The sequence below is a fragment of the Sylvia atricapilla genome, chromosome 2 (genome assembly GCF_009819655.1).
Source record: "Sylvia atricapilla isolate bSylAtr1 chromosome 2, bSylAtr1.pri, whole genome shotgun sequence".
Taxonomy (NCBI): domain Eukaryota; kingdom Metazoa; phylum Chordata; class Aves; order Passeriformes; family Sylviidae; genus Sylvia; species Sylvia atricapilla.
This window is the reverse complement of record NC_089141.1, coordinates 111,316,248-111,337,893: the sequence shown is the minus strand read 5'-3', so window position 1 is coordinate 111,337,893 and position 21,646 is coordinate 111,316,248. Positions and strand designations below refer to the sequence as shown.

At 42.4% G+C, this 21,646-nt stretch overlaps 1 protein-coding gene across 1 annotated transcript; it reads left to right on the top strand.

Annotated features, from left to right (window-relative positions):
* Positions 1 to 5,399: 5,399 nt before the first annotated feature.
* Positions 5,400 to 21,126, top strand: LOC136358200 (interferon-induced GTP-binding protein Mx-like). Its single transcript, XM_066314151.1, has 13 exons — positions 5,400 to 5,718; positions 7,227 to 7,419; positions 8,205 to 8,342; positions 10,111 to 10,265; positions 11,984 to 12,122; positions 12,609 to 12,807; positions 13,636 to 13,714; positions 14,639 to 14,761; positions 15,534 to 15,675; positions 16,583 to 16,741; positions 17,224 to 17,300; positions 18,571 to 18,807; positions 20,599 to 21,126. Exons 1-13 carry the CDS (start codon positions 5,488 to 5,490, stop codon positions 20,830 to 20,832), a joined length of 2,106 nt encoding a protein of 701 aa, XP_066170248.1. The 5' UTR covers positions 5,400 to 5,487; the 3' UTR covers positions 20,833 to 21,126.
* The last annotated feature ends 520 nt before the right edge of the window (positions 21,127 to 21,646 follow it).

Below are 21,646 nucleotides of genomic sequence, written 5' to 3'. Positions count from 1 at the left end.
TGAACCCTAAAATGGTCACTGTTGGGTCAAAAGCATAAATAATATAGGTGTCACTTTAGTATTGAGTAATTATCGCTTAAATAGCCTTAGTAAGAGCTAAAAGGTGTCCATTTTGTCTCATTTCTTTAACTGGCAAGTTGGAGCTCACGCTGTAAGTAATGTAAATAGATAAGAGACAATAAACAACCAAGACCAAACTCGACTCTACATTTCCAGTGTCTTTGATCCTGACCTCAGCTGACATAAAGCAGGACTGTACCTGGTCCAGAGAAGTGTGGCTGCTGTGCAATCAGTCCCATGGACCTGAGTAGGGCACTTTGAAACCCACCAGAACAGCCAGGAATTGAGAACAGCTGATCAGTCGAGACAATGGGCAAAACCAGAGGGAGTGAGAAGCAAGGAGGGATCTGCATCCAGCTTGGAAAACCCTTACTGAACAAAGTATACTGATGTTGCTTAATGGATTAGAGCCAATTAACAACAAAGGGAAAAACCCAAAACACAAAAATATGAGAGCAGGAGAGCAAAGACAGCAGAGGAGGGAGCATCCTGACCTAGTGATTTTGAGAAAACACCACAAGGTCATGAGAAACCACTTGGAACTGTCCCGAAGCTGTGCATAACAGACAGATCACACTGTGTCACTTTGCTCTCTTGTCACCCACATCCAGCAACCTCAGCCATACCCTGCAGGCTCTGGCAGCCAAGGCACAGCCCCAGGTGAGTGGTGGCATGGTTTGCCACCCAGGCTGGGCTGGAAAGTCCCACTGGAGGTGGAAAAAAATCCTCCTTCTCCTGTGGAGGGAGGCCTCACCCACTTGCTTTTTGCCTGGAGGGATGAGGAGGCTGAAAGGGTCCCCAGGATGGCACAGGACCAGCATCTCCAGCAGGCAGCATTGGTGGGAGTGGGGCACAGCAGCTTGAACCAACAGGTTCTGCCTCAGGTGTGAGTGAAGTGGCTCACTGAGATGCCTTTTGGTGGGGAGAGAAAGCAAGTTGTTGCTCAATTATTTCCAAATACCTCTGCCGTTTGTCCCTGACATCTCCTCCAAGGAAGGAGGAGCTAAGCTGTGTTGTGAGGAGTTTCATTTCTGCTGTCCACTAAAGATACAGGGAAATGAAAGAAAAAGCCCAAGACATTGCATTATTATTTCCAGAGCTATTACAAAGCTGTCACAGTATGAATTTCACATTTGCCTGATAGAGCCCCTCCAAGGACTTTCATGGGGACACTTTGGTCAAGTGAGGAATTGTCGTTTGAGGTGACAGCTGTAACAGATTAAGAATTGCCTTTGATAAATGCATTTGTTGCATTAGTGCTAAATATCCTAAGGCTACACAGGGATTGATTAATTTACAATTCACTAAGAGTCCAGCAATAATTAAGCTTAGCTTCACCTGGGTATCATCTGCTGAAGATCAGTACAGAGGTGTGGCTCCTCTTCTGAGAGGCTTTGTGAGAAGACTGACAGATTTTTACAAGGGCAGGTAATAATAGGACAAGGGAGAATGGCTTTAATTTGAAAGAAAGTAGGTTTAGATTGGATATTAGGAAGAAATTCTTCCCTGTGAGGGTGGGCAGGCCCTGGCACAGGGTGCCCAGATTTGCTGTGGCTGCCCCTGGATCCCTGGCAGTGCCCAAGGCCAGGCTGGACACTGGGGCTTGGGGCAGCCTGGGACAGTGAAAAATGTCTCTGCCCATGGCAGAGAGGTGAAACAGGGTCATCTTTATGTCCTTCCAACACAAACGATTCTAGGATTCTCTGACCCTCTGAACTTCTGGCTGTGAGGTTCCCCACTTCACTGTGGACACAATTCGTGTGTTAAGATAAGATATCTATGCTCTTTATTAAGCCAGGTGCAAGGTAAGCAAGGGGTGCCCACTTGTGGCAACTCTGTCTTTTGAAACAGCCTGGTCATTTCCACAGAAGCCAAATATTTCTCCAGTGAGAATTACTTTCGTTTCTGCTGTTTCTTGTCATAATGGGAAGGTGGAGCCTGTAAATAAAAGAGCACTTCAAGAAGTTTCAGAAAGACACTGTTTCTCCTTCCTACAAGACACTTAGAAGGGTAAGTTTCTCCTTTCCTTCTTCTGAAAAGAATAATGCAATTTTTTACTGTTATCTTAATTTCTTCTAATGTGACAAGGCTGCATAAAGTGTCTAAAGTAAGTGTGATAAAACAGAGTTACCAGGAGCAGGATTTTTTTTTTTTTTTTCTGGGGTGGTAAAAAAAAGAAATATGTTAAAATATGTTAGTATTATTTCCTCTTTAAAAGGATACGACTGAGAGATGGCATGTAGGGCTTTTTTACAGTCATTATTCAGCAATGTGATCTAGCCAGCACTATTTATGAGTAGAAGCTTCAAATTTGCATTGCTTCATTTTCTTTAAGAGAAGACAGCTCGAGTTAATAAACATATAAAATGGCAACTGTGATCTTTACCCAAATATCCTGAAGTCCCAGGATGTGTCCACCTGTCAAAAGTCCATATGCTTATCTGGCTGGACAGAGAGTGAATAAATCCAAGAGCTGTGTGGGTTCAGCAGGGCAGCTCTGCACTTTGGGTTTGAGAGGGGATTTTTTTCGGAAGGGGCTTTTCATCTTCTAGAGATGCAAAGCCAAAGGGGTCATTAGAGAAAACCAAAGCGACTCCTCTCCAGAACCAAGGGCAGGCTGGTGTCTGTGCAGGTGTGGGTGTGCAGCAGAGTGCTTCATGGTGTGCTGGGAGAGGCTTCCCACACACAGGCAGGCAAATTTCAAAGCTGCAGCTCAAGGAAATCAGTATTGGCCCAACAAAGCAGGCAGGGGCAGCTCTGGGGAGAGGGAATTGTTAGCAGACTTTCAGTATCACACGTCATCCGGGTGTTGTGTTTCACGTGTGGCTTCTGGCCCATTGTAGAAGGGCTCTTTACAATTGCAGCTTTTTTCTTTGTTCTCCTCTCCTCCTGTCTTCCTTCTGATGTTGTCACAGCTCAGTACACAAAGAAATTGCTACGCCTGTGTCCCAACAGGGAAGTGTCGAGGAACCCACTCCCTTTTCAGGGAAGAACAGCTGGGTAGGCTCCGAAATCCACACGGTTGTTTATTCTGCTGCTGGCTGCAAGGTATCTATTGCGTGTTTCTGCACACCCTGTGTCTGCACCCCATCTCCAGGTTTGTAAAGGGTGACTGTTGTGGTTTGAAAACAAACCGAGTGAGAGGCTCCAAGTCAGAAATACAATTTAATGAGAAGAAAAAGGAAAAAAAATAAATTAAAATAAAATTAATGCAATAATACAAAAAAAACCCCCACTGACAGAGTCAGAATACAACCTGATCAGGGTGATGGAAGCAGTCCAGATGAGGTGGTCTTCCTGAGGAAGTGATCCCATAGAAAGGTCTAGTAGCTCCAATCCTCTGGGAATCCAGTGGGTGAGGGCTGCTTCTACGGACCAAAATCCCAGCTTATATTCAGGTGAGAATGCTTGGCTCCTCCCCCTGGGCGGAGCATCTCCCAATGGGATGATGGGTCATGGAAGAGAGCCTTAATGGCCCATTAAAGAGAGAGATAACCCACAGGAGGGAGTTATCTCTGAGTCATGCACAAGGCATTGATGGACCATTAGCTGAAGATGGTGATAGAATACATCCTAAACTACAACCCAGGATAGGGACTAAAGACAGTCAGTCTCCTCATGCATCCTCAGCCTTCCCCACATCCCTTCCACCTCTGTGATGGCCATGGGGTTTGTCCTAAGTAAACCCACCAGGTGGGTATTACAGGGTGTCTGGACGTTTGCAGAATTCATTCATTCCAGAGAAAGGGAACTGAGATATTTATGATTGACTTTGGTGCACACTGGCCACAAAAAGGATATACAACAGGGCAAACTGGTGTCATGAAGTTGCAGGAAAGTTTCTGGGTAGGTTTTCCCCCCTCTTCATCCTCTTCTCTCCCCACCCCCACCGGGGATGCCCACAATGTACCTCCAGCTCCAACACTCTTGGACAGGTATTAAAATACCCCAGGTTCACCCAAATAAAGACATCAAATCCTAAAGTAGCTCCAGAGGTGCTTTGTGGCTTTGCAATAGTGAATTCTGCAAGGCCAAAGACTAAATTTGCACATTTCCACCTGAACCTGCTCAAATTGTAACCCTTTAGACATGGACTGCTGAGCAAATCTGGACTAAGTGGAGCAGGTTGCACCTGGATTGCTCTCAGAAGTTTTGGAAGCAACTTGTGACTAAGCAGAAGGACCATGACCTGATTATAGTCATTGTAATAGATGACAGAGTTGTTATTTTGATATTGCAATATTTACATACTGTATTAGCAAGAAATCTAATTATCAATGCCCACACAGTCACTGTGTCCAATTTCTCATGCCCGGCCCACAATCTTCTCTCAATGGCTCTGCTACAGTGTGTGTGCTTTTTCTAAACTTGTTTTACACATGGAAAGTATAGTGTACATTGTGTCTGATCATCCTATTTTGGCATTTGAAATTAGAAAACCTGAAAACTTAATTCAACAACAAAAAATAATTAACAGAGGAGGAAGTTATTTCAGGCAAAGATGTGGTTCTCCTTATTTGTTTTCTGAAGTCCTTGATTTAAACAAACCTTGGTTTTGGCAGAGAGAGGCTTGACAAAGGACTCTTGGATTTTTTTCTTCCTTAAATCCCTCTCTCTGGAAATCCCCTTCCCTGGATAATGTCGCACCAAAAGCCACTAATTTCCTCAGCCACCCACAGAAAACAAAACTTCTCCATAAGAAAATGCTGAACAAGGAAATAAAAAGCCCCTAGTCCTCCCTTCTCTAACATCATGTGAAGCAAGGTCTGCTCTTGGCTGAGGGTTTGAAGATATAGAGGAGGAGACTGAGACATAGGATTTCAAAAACATGTCAGACTTTCCTCTGACAGGTATTTCTTCCACAAAACAGGTGAAATGGCCACTTAGCAGACCATGGATAGGAGCCCACAGCCCTACACTTCTGACCCCAAGAAGTTAAGGATTCACACTCCCTCCAATCCTGCCCTGATACTCACTGAGTTTCTCCAAATTGCCTTTCAGCAAAATATTCCATTGAGGAGGGTTGGCTTTTTTGCAAAAACTGCTGTAACTTTTTTTCTCCACAAAAAACAAATAGTGGTTTTTCCCATAGCTTTTTTTTTTCTTAAAAATAATTATATATATATATATATATATATATATATATATAAGAGAGATAGAGAAAGGCATTTCAAGCCTGTCCTCTGCAGACCAATTTTAGTGATTTGTAAAGAGCTGTGGCACTCGGTACCTACCAAGGGTTTGGATCAGGAAATAAAGGTGATGTTTGATTTGCGTTGCTCTGGTCATTGTTGTGAGGTGGAGTCACTCACTGTCCTGTGTTTGGTTTCAGAGGCTGCACCTCCAAGTGTTTGGAGCAGATAGTGATCAATCTTTCCTGAACCACTTTTGGACAACCTGCGTGCAAGCCCACAAGCTCAGCAAGCCATGGATAAAAAGAAAACAGCATTCAAACAACCTCAACCTTCTGAAAGAACCAAAAATACCCCAAAGAACGAGGGGTTTTCATTTTCTTTTGGAAGACCATTTGATGCTGCTACAGTGCCTCTCCCACCAGACCTGGAAGAAGCTCCTGTGGTGCCAGAGGATGTGTCTGAGAGAAGACCTAAATATGAACAGAACAACTTGAAGAATGAGATTTTTGGAGAAGAGGACAATGTAAGGCAAGGAGAGGGCAGAAATCCTCCCCACTCTTACTCTGTTGTTTCACTTTGTGCCCCAAAATTAATTCCTTTGTCTCTTGGGGCAATCTGCACTTGTTAGGTCTAAGGAGAACTTTTGAGAAGAGGCCTGGCAGCTATTCATATGAGTAGGAAGAGAGGTACCTGCAATTAATCTGCAGACATTAATGATGCAGGTCTGAAAAAAAAAGAGATGGCTGCAGCCTGGAAGCCAATTTAATGTGTGGTATGTGTCTGCTTCCATCCTAGCAACAAAGGTTGAACAAAAAACATAAAAGCTCAGGGATTTTTTTCTTGAGGCTCTTCAGCTCTCAACAGAAATGCACAAGAAAGTTTAATAATTACCTGCTTGGATATTTTACACTGAACACAGATGGATTTTAAGTCTGTGATACAGTTATTGAAGTTTTTTGAGAGTTTACTAACTATTAAACATTGTAGTGAAAAGAGTTGGCAGGGGTTACCAAAAAGGACTTTAAAATGCCTGCCTCCGGTAATGTGTTCTGCCTTCCTCATCTTAACCAAAAATTCTGCTTTGTTTGAGTGCATCTGCTCCATAGACATACTTCTGGAGGTATTTTTCTTGGATAAAACTGATGAAGAGAAAATTCAAATTTTTTTTTTTTTTTTTCAAGAAGTTAGGTTTGACTGTGCCTGGCCCAATATGTCTGAAACATATTGGTGTTCCCAAAATTGCGTCTCTAAATGCAGCAGTCAGACTGGAACATGGAGAGAGGAACAGGGAGAAGAGACCAAGCTGATCTTTATATACTTTATCTGAGCATATTTAACAGCAGATGGACTAGTTTTGCCAAAGACTGGAAATTGTTTGGTTTGTTTTCATGTGAGTGAAGAGCCTGTATTAATATCTGGACTTGAATCAAACCCAGAAAATGACAATAATCAGTCATTTAAAACAACCCACTCATATTCATGCCTTATGTGAGCCTAAAATGAGGCACAGAAGGAAGAGTCATGATGATCTAAAAGATTTCAGCCACCTGTTAAGAACTTTGGAGCAGAACTCTTTTGGGATCTGTGCACAAACTAAATCTTCAAACTCTGAAACAAAGATCTAATAAGCTATTTTTTACCAAAATCAGTGATTTCTGGGATTCTTTGCATACACGGGCTTCAGTACATCTGTGGATGAGTGGAAGAAAATGGCAGTTTTTAAAAAAGTGTTATTAAAAAAAATTAACGAAGCACACTTAGTAATCTGTTCTTTACCTTCTCAGGATGGCTTTTAGTACAAAATTTGGTGTTTGTAGTAATGATGTACTAAGAATGGTCTGTGAGCCAACTTCAGCTGTTTCTTTCATATTTACAGGCACATGTTTATTACATGGAGATGCAAGGAGGCACAGTAATATGAAATAGAGTTTGATGCCAGTAAATAACTTTTACTAAAGAACGATGAATAGAAAAAAATGTCTTTTTTTTTCTTTAATTATGGAAAACTCATTGTAAGTTTAACTCTACCAGGCTGCAGAACACACCTTGTACAACCAATATGAGGAGAAGATCCGACCCTGCATTGATCTTATTGACAGCCTGAGAGGTCTTGGGATAGAAAAGGATTTGTCCTTGCCTGCAATTGCTGTGATAGGAGACCAGAGCTCTGGGAAAAGTTCTGTCCTTGAAGCCTTGTCTGGTGTTCCTCTCCCCAGGGGCAATGGTAAGAATTCATTTCCTTACATTTTCACTTTGATGAGAGGTGGAAAGGAAGGTTTTTTTCCTCTTTTTTTTTTTTCTTTTTTTCTTTATTTTTGGTCTAGAATCTCAGTCATGATAACTCCATGACTGAGAAATGGAGGTGCAAGTGAGGCACCACAGAGTGAATCCAAGGCACATGTTCCAGGTGGTCAAAAGACCAGGAGTAAGAAGTATAAGACTGACTCTATGCATTTCCCAGAAAGCAGCAGTGCACCAGAGTATTAATTTCACATGGAAAAACAGTTTTTAAATTTGCTTTTGGGGTTGTTTTGGGTTTTTAAAGCAACATTTACTTACAGATTTTTATCACCTTACCTTTATTATTGTAAAAAGTGTACAAAGTGTTAAAAGTGTACAAAGATCTTTACTTAAAGCATTATTAAAGTCAGAGATGATTGTTGGAAGACTTCACAGCTCAAGAAGATCCACTTTCCAGCTCTGTGTGTGTGTGCATTTTTGCACACATAAATTCTGCAAGTTCCATGTGAGCTTACAATATAATCTGAAACAGATCATCCACAGAGGAGCAAAACTCCGTCTGAGGAGGTTTTCAGGTCTGGGAAGAGGTTGACCTCATCTAACACTGGTGACAGTCCTGCTCTGAGCAGGAAGCTGGACGAGTCCCCTCTGGCAGCATCTCTTGGAAGATTTCCATGTTTTCTGTGTGAAACCTTAGGCAACCCTGTGTACACCCCATGCTCCAAGGCCGTGTTTCATGCACAACCTCTGCCTTTGGAACTGCTGCAGGTATTGTCACTCGGTGTCCCTTGGAACTCAAACTCAAGAGGTTGCCTGAAGGCCAGGCATGGCAAGGGAAGATCTCCTACAAAAATGTCACCACGGAGCTGCAGGACGCCTCTGAGGTGGACAGGGCAATCAGGCAAGGTGAGTGGATTTGGCTGGCTCCATCTCCTCTGAATCCTCCTCCTAGGCTGAGCAGCATCCATGGTGATTATGGAGTAACACCAAGAGCTGGATTCAGAGCAGGGGAAGCTGGGTCAGCAAAACTCTCAAGGGAGTGGTACCAGTGCTTTAGAGGTGAAGATGATCCATGATGATGATCCCAGAATGGCCTGGATTGGAAGAGACCTTAAAGGTCTTCTAGTTCCAGCACCTCCTGCAGGGATGTCACCCACTAGATCCATGATCCTTCTATCCTGATCCATGATAAAGGCTCAGGCTATGTCCTTACCTGGGTGGTGTCTCCCTGGTTTGGGAAAGGTTGTCAAATTGAAAACATGGAACCTAAATGGGTTCCTGTCATCAGTTCAAAAGCCCAAAGAGTGTTTGAGGGGTCTCTGGCTGGAAATCTTATTATTTTGGAGAATGTTGTGGTTTGAAAACAAACCAAGTGAGAGGCTCCAAGGCAGAAATACAATTTAATGAGAAGAAGAAAAAAAAAATACAATAATACCAAAAAAAAACCAACCAAACAAAAAAAAAACAAACACGTGACAGAGTCAGAATACAACCTGATCAGGGTGATGGAAGCAGTCCAGGCAAGGTGGTCTTCCTGAAGCAGTAATCCCATAGAAAGGTCTGGTAGCTCTGGTCCTCTGGGAATCCAGTAGGTGAGAGCTGCTTCTACTGTCCCAAATCCCAGCTTATATCCAGGTGAGAATGCTTGGCTCCTCCCCATGGGCGGAGCATCTCCCAATGGGATGATGAGTCATGGAAGAGGGCCTTGATGGCCCATTAAAGAGAGATAACTCCCAGAGGGTGTTATCTATGAGTCATGCACAAGGCATTGATGGGCCATTAACTGAAGATGGTGATAGAATGCATCCTAAGCTACAACCCAGGACAGAGAAAATTGCCAGAAGGCAGAGTGGAGGACAGAAAGCTTCTGCCAGGTTCTGTGACCAGGGCTCAGTCATTGCCCTTCACATGTCTCACCTTTACTGGTGTGGCATTTCATGCTGGGTAAGAAATCATTGTTCTTTACCCACAGGGCAGTAAGCACCTGCCCTAAGTGTGAAAGTTGGATTGTCCTTACTTCCTTGACAAGCACAGCTCTGCAAATTGTTATTATTTCTAATTTTTTTAATTAGATTTTCAATACATTTTTTAGATGCTCTAAAAACTGGCCAGGAAGTTGATATGAATTAAGTAAGGTGATTAAAGAGCTGAAAATTTCTTATGAGAATGTCTGTGGGGTTTCCTTGCTTCTCTGTGTTCACAGTTCAAGCATTATTGTCTTGTAACATCTGGGACAATTTACTTTCAATCTCCCTAACAAAATGTGAAGAATATAGAACAACACCTATTTTTCCTTCACGGCATCCAAGGATTAATTAATGTTTGCAAAGTCTCTTGTTGAGAAATCATTTCTACAGCTGACCAGTATTTAATCTGATCCCTTTCGTTGTGGTTTATTTACATGTAGTTTGTTTGCATACACGAGAGTCCATAAATATAAGCTCTGTAAAATATTACGGCTCATATTCCAACAGGACTTCACATCAACTTGTTCTGCATGATAATTTCCTTAGATTTTTGCTTTAGTGGATTCAAGTGTGAGGCTGGATCTGAAAGAAAAAGACAAGCCTGAAAGAACCTTAGGTGGTAATTGGTACTTTTCAAAGACCTTGTGCTCAGCTTTGGTTTGATGCATCATTTGAAGCTTGCATTCATTGCCTTGCTCTTCTCACAGCCCAGGACATGTTGGCTGGTTCCAGAGTTGCCATTAGCGGGCACTTAATTTCCCTGGAAGTTCGGTCTCCTGATGTCCCAGATCTGACACTAATTGATCTTCCTGGAATTGCCAGGGTGGCCGTGGGGGACCAGCCAAAAGACATCGGGGATCAGGTAAAACTCAGCCTCGTGTGCCAATCTGTGCCCAGGGTCTCCTGCCTTGAGGGCTCCCAGCAGAGCTTCTGTGAAGTAACTAGAATAAGGAGAGGAGATCTCTGCTTTTCCTCTGTCTACTTTTAGAAGAAATACTGTTTGGGTTTGTTATCTTCTCTTCTTCTATTAGAGCTGGGATTAAATGCTTGAGAGACACAGTTTGTGTTTGCACTCAGAGGTTTATTAATTCTTATCTATGTTACAGTCTCACAAGCTGTGAGTTCTGCCTAACAAAGTGAAAAATGGCTCTGTCTCCAACTCTTTCTAAGGTCTTTTAAGCACAAATTGTCCAATTAGGAAATGACACCTAATTTTTTTTTACTTTTAACCCAATAACCAACCACCCGTGGCCCCCAATGCAGATTTTTCTACCCAATTTCAAGAAACCATCCAAAACCATGAAGAAGAAGGTGGAAAAAAAGGACTGAGCTTACACCCTAAAACCTCCATCTTGCGCTATATATATATCACTATATTCTAAACCCTTAAACTCTAAGTTTTCCACCCTGTGATATCACACACTTCTATTCAAACTACACACTCATAATCCCAGTTTTATCACTCAATTTTGGAAGCCTTTTCCAAGTCCTCGGGTGAAATGCAGTGTTTTCTTGGGGTTCAGTGCCTGTCAGCACAGAAAGCCTGAAATTCTCAGTGCCCAGGGTTCCAACAAAACTGGGGAATGGAAATAAAACTGTGGTTGGATACGGCCTGCAGTGAGGGTGATGTGCAGGAGCTGGGTGTGTTGTTTTTCCTAAAATACCTTTAAATGGGAACTTGGAATAAGAGAAGCCCACACTCAACTAGATATACCAAATAGAAATGAGACAAGATCAGATTGTCTGGGTTTTATTTGCTGGGAGGAGAGTAATTTAATTCCACAGTTAGATAGCAATCTTTGTATTGTATGGAGAAAAAAGCAGCAGATGTGATAACATCCAAACATTTCCATTGTCCCCAGCTGTCTGCATGCTCCAGAGATGGAGTCTACAGCTCTGCAGCCTGTCAGAAATCAGGATGGGTGGGAAGTAGAAAAAAATGACATCTTTACCAAAATTCAAGGGGGGAAAAATTTTACTGTGGAATAATCACAATAGAGCTCTGTAAAACTTCTGCAAAAGACAAATTATGAGGAGCTTGTTTCGTTCGGCATTGAAACATAGAAAAATGCCAACTACGTGTCATGTGCGTCTTCAGTTTGGGCTCTTTGCTACAAATATTCCACTGAAAAATAAGCCAAAGACATTTGTGCTCCTTTCAGAGATAAGAATTTGAGATTTATCAGCATATTTGAGCTTGTTTTCTTTCCATAAGTGTGCACCTACACATCAGAACTTGATTTTCTAACCTGTGATTAGATATCAAAGACCTTTAACATTTCCATAATGAATAATTACATATGCACAAGAGGTTAAACTCCATGTAGCTGTCCAGCCAAGCTTAACAACATTGGCCTGGTCTCATTCATACCAGATGTCTGGATTTATCCCGACTTAAGAAAAGAGTCTGCATTCTTCTGCGGACCCCTTTCCATGCCATCCTCTAGCACATAACACTATCCTCAGCACATGTGGCATTTAAGTGCCATCAGGGAGTGGCTCATAGAGCTAGAAATTGTCCCATCCTACCAGCCAGTGTCTGATTTCACTGAACCTCCTCACTGCTGTGTTGAATTGCAGATCAAAACGCTAATTAAAAAACTTATTGGCCGCAAAGAGACAGTCAATTTGGTCGTGGTGCCGTGCAACGTGGATATTGCAACAACAGAAGCACTGAAAATGGCTCAAGAGGTGGACCCCACTGGAGAAAGGACAATAGGTGAGACAATTTTTAACATATGAGCTGAAAAGGAGGCTAAATCTTTTTTTTTTTTTTTCCCCATGAGGTCTGATGTTCTGTTCTGCACTAGATCTGTGAAATTAGCTACTAGAAGAAGAGTGGGGAAAAAAAAAGAAAACAGCCTGAAGAAAATACTTGCAAGTATTTCTTGTCACAGTTCTGGAGCAGCTCCAAGAATCCCTTAGCTTGGTGTCCTGCTGGCACTCCTGTTATGAATAACTGGAAGCTGGAAATCTCAGTTAATAGTAGTTGATCTGAAGTTAATGGTAAAAAAAGCTTTGCTTTCTGCCTGTTAAAAAACGGTTTGCAAAGCACAAGCCACAGTGGGAAGCCAACTGTGGAGTGAGTTCTACAGCCCAGCAGCTGAGACCTTTCTAGGAGAGGGAACACCAAAAAAAATTGCATTATAAAACATGGGACAGAGCGTTGCTGCTTGGTGGTTAACTTTCTCTTTTAATTTCACAGGAATCCTCACCAAACCTGACCTGGTGGACAGGGGGACTGAGCAGGCCATTGTTAGCATCCTGCAAAACAGGGTAATCCCCCTCAAAAAAGGCTACATGATTGTGAAGTGCCGTGGGCAGCAGGACATCCACAACAGACTGACTTTGGCTGCTGCACTCCAACAGGAGAGACACTTCTTTGAGAATCACAAACATTTCAGGTACTCCTTACACAAAAATTTCCCATCAAAAACATGTTAAAGTCACCTCAAAGCTTCCTGTTGATTTGCTGGGATTTTACTTAGGGGGTGCAAACAGTTATACTTTATATTGAGTATAATAAGATATAGTATATGTAGTTTATATACTATATATTGAGTATTAGCTATACTCAGTATTTCTCATTGCCCATGTAGGGTTGTGTTTCAGTAACCCAGAAGATTTTTGCACACTGAATAATCTTTCTAAAATTATTTTTGTTTGGTTTGGGGGTGTTTTTTTGTTTGATTTTTCGATGCAAACTATATGGGGGAAGAGCTATGAACTTTGGAAGTCCCAAACAGTCCCAAAGAATTCAGGTGAAAGCATCTGAGCACTTCAAGTCAGGCACTAAAGTATTTCTGTTCACTGGAAAACGTGGAGGAACAGCATGAGAAGGAAAGGCTGTGCTGAGGGCTGTGCACAGACTGCCCAGATGACTCAGCAGCAAATCAATCACAGAGAATGGCAGCTGACAAGGGGTTTGAATCAGTGAACTTCACACACGAAGAAATAATAGAACAGCACATTAATCTGCTGTTAGAATTTCCATTTTTCAGATTTTTCTGTTTCCTTTTGCTCAGTCAGTAGCTGTCAAACAACTCTCGAATAAATATGCCCAGAGAGTCCTGGGGTGTCACCACATCTGCGCCAGCATGGCCCAGAGACCCTTTATTTACTCAAATTGTGAAATAGAAATAGTGAAAAGAGAGCAGAGCATCAGTGCTGCCTCCTTGCCCTGCACAGCCTGGTTATCCAAACCCACCTTTTCCTTTTTTTTTTCCTCACAGGACTATGCTGGAGGCAGGAAAGGCTACTATCCCCCATCTGGCAGAGAAACTCACAAATGAACTTGTGAAACACATTATTGTAAGTAAGAGAGGTCCCATACTGAGCTGTTTGTATCAGTTACTACCCAAAAGCAAGTTCAACCCTTCAAACTTGGACTGCAGTTGGATTTCATCTTTATGTGCTTAAAGATCCTTCAACTCAGTGATCTGAGAACAAACTGAGCTGAGAGGCAGAAGTAAAAATCCTTATGCCCTAAGATTTGCCTTTTAACTGCAGATCACCAATAAGCAAATTATTTCATTTATTTATGACTCTAATTCCTGCCTTTTCAATGGCATCTGTGATAGTTGTTCTTGTTTATGCGTGTTTATGTCACCTGGGTGACAAGTCACTGCTGTCAGCTAACTGAGACAGTGATTTCTATTCAACTGAAAATGTTTTCAAAACATCCAGATGTTCTATTTAACTAATGTAAGGATACTGGGGGGTTCTATTTGGTATAAATCCATCTGCATGTAATCCACCTTATTCCATTAAGAGAAGATGGACTAAAATATCAGGAAAATCTAAATTCAGTATCAGAGGAGGAAAAAAAAATATTTATGTAAATTTACAGAAAATAAGCAACTAAACAGCCATGTTCCATCAGGTATTTATCAGGAACTGAGCAGTCACCACTTCCCTGGCACAACCTGTGAGGAGATTGGTTTTGGCTCACTGTGGGTGAATTCTTGCCCTAGACTTGCAGCTATTCTGCCCAACTCAGTGAGGTCCAGCCTGACCCCTCAGGGAGATCCTGGCTCCTGCATTCCCTCAATAAAGGCCATATTTGCTCTTCCACATTATCCCAATATCATACATGGGACACTGACAGCAAGCTCTTGGATTTGTAAAAACAGCAAAGATCCCGTGCAGCTGTAGGTCACTCTTAGAGGGATTTTGTTTTCCTTCCAAAAAGGGTTCAACCTATCTCAGTGTCCTTCTTCCCTGTCTCCTCCCCAGAAAACGATGCCAGCTCTGGAGAGCCAAATTCGTGACACCCTCCACAAAACACAGCAGGATCTGCAAAGATACAGCAGAGGCACACCCCAAACAGAGTCTGAGAAGCTGTTTTTCCTCACAGACGTAAGTATCAGTGTTGGTCAGAGAGCAGAACAAGGCGGTGACTGTGGGAGAAAAAAGAAACCGCCTGAAATTGTCAAAACATCAGCATGGACCACCATGGGAAGTTTGTGGTGTCCATCATTTCAGTGAGGGTCACACAGACAAACCACATCTGCAAAAATAATGGAGCACAGGAGCTCGTGGCCCCCTCTAGCAATTTTTTTCCCCCCCTGTGATTCTGGGACAAGAAAACTAAATAACTTGGTTGATTGGGTCAAAATCAAGTATCTCAGGAAGGGAAAACTTAAACTCCAGGCTGCTCAACACTTTGAAGGGTATCCATTGTTAACAGCACTCGTAAGATCAAATTGTATTCCTGATATCAAAATGTGGTTTGCAAGTCCATCTAAGTGCCTCATCTCAGGGAGTGACTCCCTGAGTAAACTTTCAGTAGGCATTAGAGGAGTTTATGGCAGCTCAGCAGACTTCATGCAAGTCTGCCCTATTAGAGTTTAGTAAATTGTTCTCAAAGTCTGCAGGGAAAAAAAAAAAAAAAAAGAATGTCAAGTTTGTTCTCCTCTAGCTGTGACAATTTGAGTGGAATAAAAAAATAAAAAACACAAACCAACCAGGAGCTAAGAGCATAAAAGAAGTAAGAAAGGGATTCTTTTTTTTTAATGAACTGTGTCCCTGCTTTAACATCAAACAACTGCAGATTTACTCATCATCTACAAATTAGTCTGAAGAGGTGAAACTCCCCTAAATTGCCTGCTCGTTGTTCCATTCACTGCAGCTGATCAAGCTCTTTAACCAAGAAATCTCTCAGACCACACGGGGAGAGGAGCAGCTCTTTGGAGATGAAGCCAGGCTGTTCACCAGGATCCGCAAAGAATTCCGCACGTGGGGCGTGACTCTGCTGGAGTTCACTGTCAGGGGTAAGCCCAGAACCCACCCTGGCAGCACACCTGAGAGCACATCCCCTTGCTTTTAAACCCAGAAACAGCATCTTCAGTAAATATTTCTCAAGAAGGTTAAGAGCAAGAAGGCAGGAGCATCGATCTGTGGTGGTGTTCTGGGGACACAGAAGTCGTGTTAAATGATGTCATTACAGAGAGGTCAGTGCTTGTGTCTCTTCTCCCAGCCCAGCAATAAAATCAAGACATTGGCACAGTATTTGTTGGTGATTTCCTGAACCGTTCTTCTAAATAACAGCAACACCAATGAATGATAATGATTAATAACAATCTAAATAACAGCAACATCGATGAATAATAACAATCTATATAATTTATTATTGTTGTTGTTATTATTGTTATTATTGCTAATGTTTTTCACTATAATTTCTATTAATGTTTTAGAATCTGGATGGGGTTTGTTCCACTTTAGCTCTGGGCTAAGGTGACCTCATACAAAAAATATTAGCAAATTTGTATAATATCAATGAAGAAATATTGACTTTGGTATCTTAAAAATAACTAGTCAACAGCAGATTCCCTGGAAAAAGCATTTAGTGAGCTTGGGGATTTGTTTTGTTCAGGGGTTTTTTTTTAAACTTGGAAAAAAGTTTAGTGACTGGTAATGGCCAGCTACTTCTGTGAGGATAAAAATACTGAGAAAAACCAGAATTTTTGCAGCCCATCATAATTTCTGTCAGTCAGATGCTTGATGCAATGTGTGAGATAGCTCATTCAGGTGTTAGCTCTGTTCTGTGGTAACAAAAAAACATCCAAGTAGTTTATCCTCTCAAGAACAACTCAAAGAGGAGAAATAGACTTCCTTCTTAAACCTGAAACGTAACATTGAGTGATTTAGTAGCAAAGCAATGTTATTTTATCATTACAGCTAAAAAAAATGTCCCCAATCGAGTGTGGAAATACGAAGACCAGTACCGTGGGCGGGAGTTCCCAGGCTTCAGCAACTACAAGACTTTTGAGGACATCATAAAAGAGCAGATCAGAGACCTGGAGCAGCCAGCCATGGAGATCCTGAACAAAGCAATGGGTATGGCCCAGGCTCTTGTGTGGGGGACCCTGCTGCGCCTGACAAGTTTCTTTTCCAGGAGAAAATCATCAGTTCTCACTGATGTTCTCAGGATCCTTCAGAGTGTGGAAGTAAATCTGATTCAGCTTGGGGATTGCTCCTTCTCTAGAGCCTTCAACCTCTACACGTGGCTTCCAGCACTTGTTAATACTTTTCCCAGTGTTAATACTTTTCCCAGTGTTAATACTTTTCTTGGAAGGGAGTTAGGAAAGAACTATATAATAAATAACACTGCAAGGACTGGTGGTACCTGGTGTTAAGTGGTCACACTCTTGGACCTAGAAATCTGAATTTCTACTTGTTTATATGCAAAGTGCACCAATACAGCAGCTCAGCTATTTCTGAATGAACACAGAAAATGAGTAGCCTCCCAAGTTTCATATTAACAATACCTTAAAACCCTCACTTACTTACCTGACTTTGTCTCTCTGTTCTTCCCTTAGGACTGGTTGAAGATAAATTTATGGAAATTGCTAACAAGCATTTTGCTAACTTTCACAATCTGAACAGAGCTGCCAAGGTGAGGCACTGTCTGTAAGCTGAGACTCTCAAAAGACGGAATGGCATTTGTAAATACATCCGTGCTTGTGGTACCTGTCTCAGTGCATTACCCTTATGCAAGTGTGGAATTTCTTGCAGGAAAATAAGAAAGAGCCAGACAATGATAGCAAGATTGTAATGGCACTAATGAAAGTGTATTTTGCACAACTTTGACAAAATCTAATAGATACATTCTTTATTCATTCTGCTCGCGTTCTTGATGTTTGCAACACCATGCAAAGAAAACCCGATGTGGTTGCCTTGTAGAGTTTAATATTAATTTCAGATTTAAGTCCTGCAATGATTTGTCAGAGTGCTGAACTGGTTTTCCCTCTCTGAAAGCAAGCCAGGGCTTAAGCCAGTGCAGGAATCTCATCTTTGATTAAAGTTAGCAGGAGCAGATAAACCAAATATCATCCAGCCATGAAAAAACTAGGAGATGGCTGTTCACAGTCTGGGCATTGGCATGTTTTGGGGTGGAGTTCAATGATAAGGAGGTCCTTGAAGGCCTTTTCTCAGAAAGAGCTTTGAGGAAAAGACAAGAAGCAATTCTGGCAGCCAGGAAACAGAGTCCACTCACAGTGTGCTGCTGAAAAAGGAAACTCAGAGGCAAATGTGAGTGAAATAGGTGGTTTGCTGTTTCACTTGCATGGTCAAACTTTGCTGAGCTCCCAGGCCAACCAGACAGTGAACAAATAAATTATTTCATCCAAACACAGAGATGTTCAGGCAGGGTCTTTAGGTGTAACACAGTGAGAGGAATGAAGAGGGAAGAAGTTCTGGCAAACACTGGATATGAGAGAAGAGATGAGGGAATGAATTTTCTTAGGGATGCTAGGGAATAATTTTAAGGGAATTTGAGCAAGGAAACTTTGCCACCCCCACAGATTTTTAGGCAGAAGTATCAAAAAGCCCAGAAAGCATCAGGTGGCTGCAATAAAAGCACCAGAGAGGGCTTACATAGGCTTGGTTTGCTGACAACAGGTATTTTCCATTGGGTTTCAAGCACCAGGTTTGGACTGACCCCACTCCTGTGTAAGGAGGTGACAAAACTGCCACATTTTCCTGCTCTTTCACAGCAGAGGGACCACAATCCAGAGCTTTACTCCATATTTCCATGTTCTGGGATTAGACAGTGCTGCACAAGGACACTCTGCTCACCTTGCCATTCCCTGGGGACACTGCTAAGCACTGGCACCTTCCCCAAAGGAAGCAAACGTCTCAGAACTTCTTGTTCCTTTCTTTCCTAGGTGAAAATTGAAGACATCAGAGAGAAACAAGCAGCAGAGGCTGAAAGCCACATCCGAGCACAGTTTAAAATGGAGAGAATCGTGTACTGCCAGGATGACCTTTACGTTGGTGATTTGAATGCTCTCCGGGCAGAAATCGTCCCCAACATGTCCTCGGGGAAAGATCTGCAGTTTCCTGCTCCAAAGGAGTCCTCTGCTGTCGTGGAGATGCTTTCTCACACCAGTGCCTATTTCTCTGTGAGTTCCCAGGCTGTGATACAGCAGATTTGCTGCCCACAGAATGCTCCAGCAGAGAGCCCTCAGCCAGATCTTGCTGGAGTCATTATAGCCCCACTAGCACTGTGTAGGGAATAGCCAGGGAATATCTCAGTGCCTCATTCAGGTTCCTGCTCAGCTTCTGTACAAACAAGCTTCTGAGCAGTGGTGAGAGTGTCAGGGCAAAGCTGGGCTGCATCAGCAGGCTGCAGGATGTGGTGATTAGCAAAGCCTGAAGGTGCCAGGGTGACAGCTGGCTCCTGAATCACTTGTTAGCTGCCTCCCAGCCTGGCTCAGGTCAGCCTCAAGCCACTCTGCATGTTCCTACAGCCAGCAGAAAGTGGTGTCAGTGGCTTGCAGTCAGATCCTAGACTACTACAGTAGGAGGAGCACTAATAAAATGTTACATTAAAATATATCAGCTGCCTGCAGAGATCAGAGTGCATCTGCTGTATTGCAGATAGCACCCTGTAAGTGAAGTGTCTGAAGATGAATGTGGTGTTTTAACAAAGGATCCTGTTAAAGAAAGAAAAGTGAACACACAGTATCAAGATTTGCTTTGTTGTAAAGCTCCCTCAGAAAGCAACAAGTTCAATATTAATAACTCAGGAAGGTAGGTAGCAGCTCACTTTGAATTCCAAGAGCAGGCTTTGTGACAAATTCCTGCATTTATAAATGGTCAGGCTGCTCAGGCTGACGAAGAGAAAACCATTGGCTTTCATAGAACAAGAAACAAAGCCAGAAGTGCATAAGCATTTCCATCCCACCTTGCTACACACTCTGCTCTATGCCTATATCTGCAGTTAATTTTTGTAAATGCCCTGAGAGCCATTTTCAACAAACCCCCAAATGCCAGGACACCACAGCTCCATGGGGCTGACTTATGCAAGGCCAAAAACAGTTTGGATGAGATGGAAGCTCTTAAGTGTCCATAAGACCTACAAGTGCCATTTTCAAGTTGTACTACAAAAAGAAAGACAGAAGCTCTCAATTGCAGCCAGGCTGGAGGGAGCCACTTCCCAGAGCTGGGAGAGGTTTAGAACCTCATGTTGCCCAAAAGCACCAGCTGGGAAGCACCATCCAAACCCTGTGGATGTCCATGGGGAAAGGGCCCCACAAGCTCTTCTGGGTCGATCTCTTTCAGTTTGCATCCATAAATCAACCAGGCAGTTGGTCAGGTCAGGCAGGAGATTATCTCATGGGGCTCTCAATAGATGTAATGTAGGCACAGTCTGGTCTCACTACTGCTGAAGACATTTCTCCTTAAGAGAATGTGAGCTTCCTCCAAAGCTGTCTTAAAAGGACAGTCACTTCAGAAATGCCATCTAAATACCACCATTTAATCGAGGAATTTACCAGCTTCAGGAAAAATCACTCTGATTTCCTACATCAAAACATATTGTTCGCATTCAGTGAAGGTTGGACACCAGGAACTCTGCACAGGTTCTGTTTGTCAGGAATGTCCTCCTATAACTTGTCCCAGTGATAGCTGACAGGGCTGAGCAGAGAACAGCCTGCCTTGGCTTTGGTTTGCTGAGGGAAGAAAAGAGACAGCTAGCATCCTCATGACTCCTAATTTTTAGATTTGAGGCACAAAAGACATTGGGTTGCAAACATTTTTTAGTTCATAGCAGTACTCCCTTCTTGAACAGTCAGTCCAGCATTTTAAAACCTTGGAACCACTGATTTTACCAGATTACCTATAGACCCTTCATTTCTCAGTTCTTTTCACCAATTTAGTATTTTGCATTTCTTTTCCCTCCCATCCTGCAGGGAGCAAGTAAACGCCTCTCTAATCAGATACCTCTGATCATCCTGTCTACTGTCCTTCATGACTTTGGAGAAAACGTGCAGACCTCAATGCTGCAACTTTTACAAGAAAAAGACAAGGTAAACTTTCTCCTTGAGGAGGACTCTGAAGCTGCTAAAACCAGGAATTATCTCAGCCAAAGAGCTGATCGTCTCAGCAAAGCCTGCCAGTACTTGAGAGAATTCAGCTTGTTGTAATTTGTTTTTTTCATAAGGTGGTGGTTTTTTTTTCTCCTCATCTTCTAGTATTACTGAAGAATTTTGTATAATCCCATAAAGATGTAATGTCAGCCCCGACCTTTAACACTAATTTCTAGTGTTCAGGTTTTTTTAATTTTCCATAATCAGTTATATGCAAACAGCTGCTTTTGCATAAAGAGCTCCACTGGGGGAATTGTGATTAAATAACCATTATCCCATTTTTAAGTGTTTTCTGTATGAACTCTGTGCAACCACTGGAATAACCATTAAAAAGCTTACACTTTATATGAATTACAGAATTATATGTTTTGTTGGGATTTTTTTTTCTTTTTAATGATGAAAGCTGTATAATCCACAAACAGCAGAAATCAAATTATCCAGCTTTCCTCAATGAAGCTTAGTGCATGACACTCGTGATCTCCCACTTCCCTTTGTGTTTTTTTTCTCTCGGGGTTGTTCTCTTTCCTGCTATCCCTAAAAGACACCTCTGCAAAGTGCCACCACTAAGTCTCAGCCCAGGAGGGAGAGAGGGGCACACAGCAGGCACAAAACCATTCCAGCCTAGAAGGAAAATAAAGTTTATTTACTTTCTGTGACTTTATGGTGCATCCAGAGGATGGTATTGGCTCTGTCGAGTCTCCTTTCCCAGCTGTGTGATTTGCAGAAGGCAAAGAGGCTCATTCCTCTCAGCTGTCTGCATCTGGAATTTCGAGACTGATGGGCAACTCACTAGAGGGCAGGATTTGGATGTGCAAAAGGAGAGAAACCTCCCAGGATGTTAAACATCACAATGATGTCTCAGCCTGTGCTT